Genomic DNA, 6,000 nt, shown 5'->3' on the forward strand with positions numbered 1-6,000 from the left:
AAGTGTAAGAGAACCCCTCCCCCCAAAAAAAAAACCCACAGAAGTATATAATCTATTTCAGAAGTATGTATTTTCATAAATACTGTTCTTCCAAAAGAGAGAAGGTAAATTTGAGTATGTTAATAAAAAAAGAAAACCCTGCTATCTTTAAAGACTGAAAACAAACTGGTTATTAATATTGAAGTTTTCTTACAATAACTTTCCATATGCACTCGGACCACAGATTAGGTATATTGTTGTTGTTCAGTCATTTCAATCCTGTCCAATTCTTCTGGAGTTTTCTTGGCAAAGATACTGGAATGGTTTGCCATTTCCTTCTCCAGTTCATTTTACAGATGAGGAACTGAACAAATGGGGTTAAGTGACTTGCCTAGAATCACACAATGTTTGAGATCAGTTTTAACTCAGAAAGATAGATCTTCCAGACTCCAGGCCTACCTAGCATTGAGTCACCTCAGTTGTCCCTAGGTGTAGCAAAAATAATCAACCTGACTTATTCAAACAAGTTATCGATGCTGGAAAAAGCCTGACTTTGGTTATCCCCATTTCTTACAAAAAAACTTCACTAATATAAAAAGCAGTGGCTACAATAAGACTCCCAAAAGAAATTACCTTAACTAGCAAATATTTGATCTATTTGCTAAGGAAGAAAACCATGAAAACAAAGGGAAACACTGATTTTAAACTAAAAAAACTCATTTATAAAATACTATGACTATAAGGACTACAAACAGTAGAAATATTTCATAAAAGCGCAAAAGAAAATAAACCACAGTAACAAAAACATTTCTACAGAAAACACTTGGCATGTGAACCAAATTAACCATACCATACAAGGAGCTCTCATGAGTTAAACTTGCAGTCTGACAACAAACAGATCTAAAATGAAATAGAAACTTTAATATAACTTTATAAGGAAAACCACCACATTTAGACCCTAATACCCCAGTTATCAATGTAATAATATATACACCGAATCTGAAATTGCCATTTAGAAGACAGTCAAGAAGAATGGTTGAATCTGCAATAGACAAAAAAGGAAATCTCTGTTGAAGAGAATATATCTTAAAAGAATGGAAACACCATATTATACAATATCTTAAGAAATGGAAAATACCAAAAAAATGGAGGACAAAAACATAACATACACAATTTATATTATTGTTATTTATAATAGCTAACATGTGGATAGAGCTCACTAGGTGCCAGACACTGCATTTTTAAATATCTCATCTGATCCTCATAAAAACCCTGCAGGTAGGTATAACTGGGATCCTATTTCACAGATGAAGAATTTGAGGCAAACAAACCTTAAGTGACTTTCCCAACAATTCCACTGAGGCCACAGTGGAACTCAAAGCTTCCTTACTCCAGGGCTAATAGTATATCTGTGTAATAATGGGTATGCCTTCACATAATTGCCCTATAATGAAAATGCAGTTTTATATATATTTGTTATCTACAATTAATCCAAAGCAGTACTTAGCTGCTTGAAAAGGTGATCAAGAGATCAATCATTAACTACTGACCTATATGTCTATTTTCTCATCATTTTATAAGTAAGATCTTTATAACAAGGATCTTCCACATATAATGAGAGTTCTTAATTTTTAAAAAATATGAAAAGGGAATTTCAGGCAAGTTTTGGCAAACTGTCTTCAACTGCAAATCACATAAGCAACAGTAACAAAATCGAATGACAAATATGGAGATGACAAGATTCCATTGTGATTATTGAACAAAATCTTTCCCTAATTAGACCACATCTGGATTTTAAGTTGTATTTTGTAGTTCTAAGGGTCACATTATTTTTTAAAATAGACAATGAAAAACACAAAATACTTCAGAGAAATGGACAATCAGTACTCAAATCACATCATACAAGTAATTGGTTGGCTGTATTGGGGTTGTTTAGCCTGGGACAAAGAAGGTAACAGGAGAGAAAAGAATATTTGGAGGATTAGCTTCTGTAAAGGAAATAGTCCTCTATGTTTTCCCACAGGCCTACACTACAATGTGTAGCTTACTAACAATTATAAAGGAAAGGCTGCCTCACAAAATAGTAAGGAAGTGTTTAAATAGATGTCTAACAATAGAAATACAAAAAGACTGTTACTTAATTTCTGAGGTCTCCCTTCCACTTTAAGGAATCTGATTTCAAAACCAATTCTTCCCAAGAATCACACTCACTGCCATCCAACCCAGCCCAGCCCAGCCCTTCTTTCAACAAACTCCTGTTTTTCTATGTAACACACTTTCTCCTCTGCTCCCAAGTTCATTTTCTTTCTTTCATTTTCAAATTATCATCTCATTTACTTGCATAGCTTCAAATAAACAAATGACTCCCCAATCTCTAGTTCCAGTACTAGTCTCACTCCAAGACTTAGTCCCACATAATCTTCACTTGGATGTCCTGTTTTCACAAATATGTTACGTTTAAAACCAATCTTGTCATCATTTTTCCTCCAAACCAGTCCTCTAATATTTTCTACTTCTATCATTAGTACTGTCATGCCCCAGAATTACTCAAATTCAAAAAGTCATCATTTTCTTCTTCCACCTTCCAACCTAAATCTGGTTGATCCAACTTCAGTACATACTAAACCCTCTCTTTTTTCTGATGCCATCAACCTACTCTTGATGCCTATGTTGTTGTCCTTCCTCTCCAAACAACCTACACAGCACTGCCAAATTTCCTTCTTAAAACCCAACTTCATACATAACCAACCTGCTCAAAACTGTCCACATAGTAAGACCCTCCACTGCCCAGACCTTAGCTTTGTCTCCAAATTTATCTCCCATTACTCCTCTTATAACCTTTCCACTTAACTCAAATTGGCCTATTCATCATTCCTCAAAATAGTGAGCATAGCTTATCCATATCTGGTTGCTGTGCCCTAAAGGACAGCCTTGCCACCCAAGTCCTCTGCTTCCTTTAAGATCTCTAAGAGACCCATCTTACCTATAAAGACTTCTGCCCACAATCCGCTAGTCATTTTTCTCCACTAAATTCCTCTAACACTTATCTGTGTTCTCCTCTCAGACACAAACTGTGCTGCGGCGCCTCAGTGTATCTCTTTCCTGAGGCTGGACTACAATATCTGATGGGAATTTATCTGGGATATAAATTTGCATCCCAAGCACACAAATTGGTGTCTTGCTCGCAAGAGGACAGTGACAACAACAAAAGAAACTTGTGCTTAAGATGCGATCTAGGATATTTTCACCGATTTCAGACCGAGCAGCTTGCAATGAAGTGGCCATGAGCCTCAATTTCATCAATATGTAGCTTCTCCCTTGAAAAGCTTCTACTCTATCTGCCTCGATGAGAGTGCTTAGGGAACTCCAAATGTACTTCCACAAGACTGGTTCTACGTTTGAGGGGAGGGGGAGGAGGAGTGTAAACCGTTGCTCTATCGCTGGTCAAGATTACTATAAAGCCGGGGTGCCTGGGATGCTTCAGAGAGAAGCGATCACAGGAGCCCTTCCTTGTCACTATTACAAGGAGATCACCTTTGTCCGCCTCTTAGGGCATCAGTCCCTACCTAGAAAGCTGCCATTTGGAAGGCTCTCCCGTGCGGGAGCTCACAATGCCTTAGAGACGCGGAGTCCGGAGGATTCCTCCAAATTCCACCTCTTGCTTTAGTAGATAAGGAAAGGGAGGCCCCGGAGATGGGGCTGAGTAGGTTTTACGCCCAGAAAAGAGGCCGGTCGGGAGCGGGAAGGCAGGTCCCCCCAGGCCAGCACTCTCCACCATGACCCGCCGCCCACCTCGTCCTACCAAGCGTGCACAACGGAGCTGAGTCCCCAGCCAGTGCAGCCCCTACCCCCTGCAGCAGCTGTGGGGGAGGGGAGGAGAGGGGAGGAAGCATCCTTCCGGCTCCGCGTAGAGCGGAAAGGGCACGAGGGCAGCCGCCAGCCCCCCTCATTGCCTTTACCTTGTCCTCTGCCTCTGGCCGCCCGTCTGGCTCGTGGGCCAGCCTCTGCCTCAGTTCCGTCATTCTCCCTTAGGCCCCCGCCTTCTCTCCAAGGACGCGCTATTTAGACAGCGAAGCAGAAGCCTTTGGGCCTCTGCCTCTCCCACAGCCCGGCCCTCGGCCGAGCCCCCGCCACCGCCCCCAGCAGAGCTGGAGCGCCGCTTCCTCCGGCGGGGCTCGGACTCGCTCGATACCCCCTCCCAGGTGCAAATGAAAAGCGAAGCGAGGCAAAGAGATGGAGACCAAAGGAGAAGATACGCAAGTGAACCTCACTCGATGATAATCCCTCAGACAGACAGACAGCAGCCCGCCTAGGGTCTCTGGGAAGCTGATTTTGTACCCGCTCCGCCCAGATCGGAGACGCAAGACACCAGCCCCCCTCCACCTCCCCGGGTCGGCTCCGCCCCGGGCCGCACCCCCTCCTTCAACCCAGGCCACACGCGAGTCTGCCGATTACCCTCCTCCGCTCTAGAGGGAGCCCACGGATGCAGAGCGCGGGAGCACGCGAGCAGGGGCGAGAGTGCGCAAATAAGCGCGGGCCCGCTGACCGCGTATCACTCCAGTTGTGCCACTTCCCAGGCCCGAGAGCTCGGAGACGTGCTTTCACTGGACACCCAGCTCCGAGGGGAGACCCGAGAGCTGGCCTTCTTAAACTTTGCTTGCGCCATGGACCTCTTTTAACTGGCTGGTGAAGCCCATGATTCCCTCCTCAAAATCTTATTTTCAAAGGCATAGGATTAAAAAGGAAATAAGTTGTATTGAAAGTCATCAAAATGTTGAAGGCAAAAAGTTGGCTGAGCCCAAGTTGAGAACTCCCAAGTATTAAAACAATAGAATGTAAACTACTAGAGGACTGGAATTACTTCATTTTGGTCGCTATATCCCCAGCATAGAGTTGCGCTTATCGTTCAATAAATAAATGTTCCCGATTTGAGAGGGTGGACGAGTTCAGAAAACAGAAAAGGAAGAGTCCAGGAGGAAGAAAAAGGGTGGGAGGAGGATGAAGATGGAGGGGCGGGGCCACACCGCTTACGTAGTAAGAGGACCGTTCACCAACGGCCCGGGGAGTGTCGCGAGGTGGGCGGGGCGAGGGGACGCGCGCCGCGGGGCTATACGACTGGGCGCCTCGACGAAATGGGCCCTCCCCATCGCGGGAGTGGCTGCGAGGAGAGTGTGCCATGCCGGATTCCGGCGGCCGATAGGCCGCCTCTGCTCTCCCTTGGGAGGGAAGGACGGCTGCGGACCTACGAGGTCGGTTCCCAGCCGGCGGCTGGGTGACGTAACGGTTAGGTCAGCTTTTCCCGCGCCGGTTACAGCGGCGGGTTTTGTTGATAATGTACGGCTGCCCATCCCCCAGCCCGCCTTTGCCTTTTCCCCTCCCCCCTCACCGTTCTCTCTAGCCCATCCCTTCTGCCCGGGTCTGTCCGGGAATGTTTGTTAAAGCCCGAGGCTCTTGGAAAGTAAGCAGTGGAATGATTGAGATCCGCATACTTAACTAAGCCTGAGTCCAGGCGGAAAGAAAGGGAAAACCCCTTATTTCTGCTCCCGGCTCCGCTTCTAGAGACCAGTGACCGAGCCCTAAACTTGAAAGTGGGGGAGGAGGGAAGTAAAGGGAGAAAAGGGGAGTGGGACTTGGAGCCTCCTTTCTAAGGCAACCTTCCCTCTTCTGTGCGGGAGCAAGGGAGCGGACAAAACGTCATCTGAAATTTCATTTCTGCGCACTTTGGGCTTCTGGTTTACTGCTGAATGTTTTAAGTATCAGCTCCTAAGGGTTGAAAAATATAGAGACGAAACGCTTCTGAATTTAACTATTAATCCCTTGGATGGAAAGTCCATCACTTTCCTAAGTTTAGACAAAAAATTTGCAGTTTTATTTTTTTCTCATGGATATCAAGCACTATTGATTTTGTTTAGGTGTGTCTAACTTCGTGACCCCATTTGGGATTTTCTTGGCAAAAAGTTTTCCGTTTCCTTCTCTAGCTCATTTTACAGGAGAGGAAACCGAGGCAAACAGGATGACATG

At 44.8% G+C, this 6,000-nt stretch overlaps 1 protein-coding gene across 2 annotated transcripts in view; it reads right to left on the minus strand.

The window, feature by feature from the left end:
- Positions 1 to 4,959, minus strand: part of CDS2 (CDP-diacylglycerol synthase 2) — a 62,366-nt gene extending 57,407 nt beyond the window's left edge. Inside the window, exon 1 of one of the 2 annotated variants that reach the window (XM_051975452.1) lies at positions 3,939 to 4,959. In XM_051975452.1, the coding sequence (XP_051831412.1) occupies positions 3,939 to 4,001 (63 nt within the window). In that variant the 5' untranslated portion in view covers positions 4,002 to 4,959. The remainder of the gene's footprint in view (positions 1 to 3,938) is intronic. The other variant, XM_051975453.1, reaches the window with a different exon arrangement.
- Positions 4,960 to 6,000: the final 1,041 nt, after the last annotated feature.

Source organism: Antechinus flavipes, chromosome 2 (assembly GCF_016432865.1).
Source record: "Antechinus flavipes isolate AdamAnt ecotype Samford, QLD, Australia chromosome 2, AdamAnt_v2, whole genome shotgun sequence".
NCBI classification, from domain to species: Eukaryota; Metazoa; Chordata; class Mammalia; order Dasyuromorphia; family Dasyuridae; genus Antechinus; species Antechinus flavipes.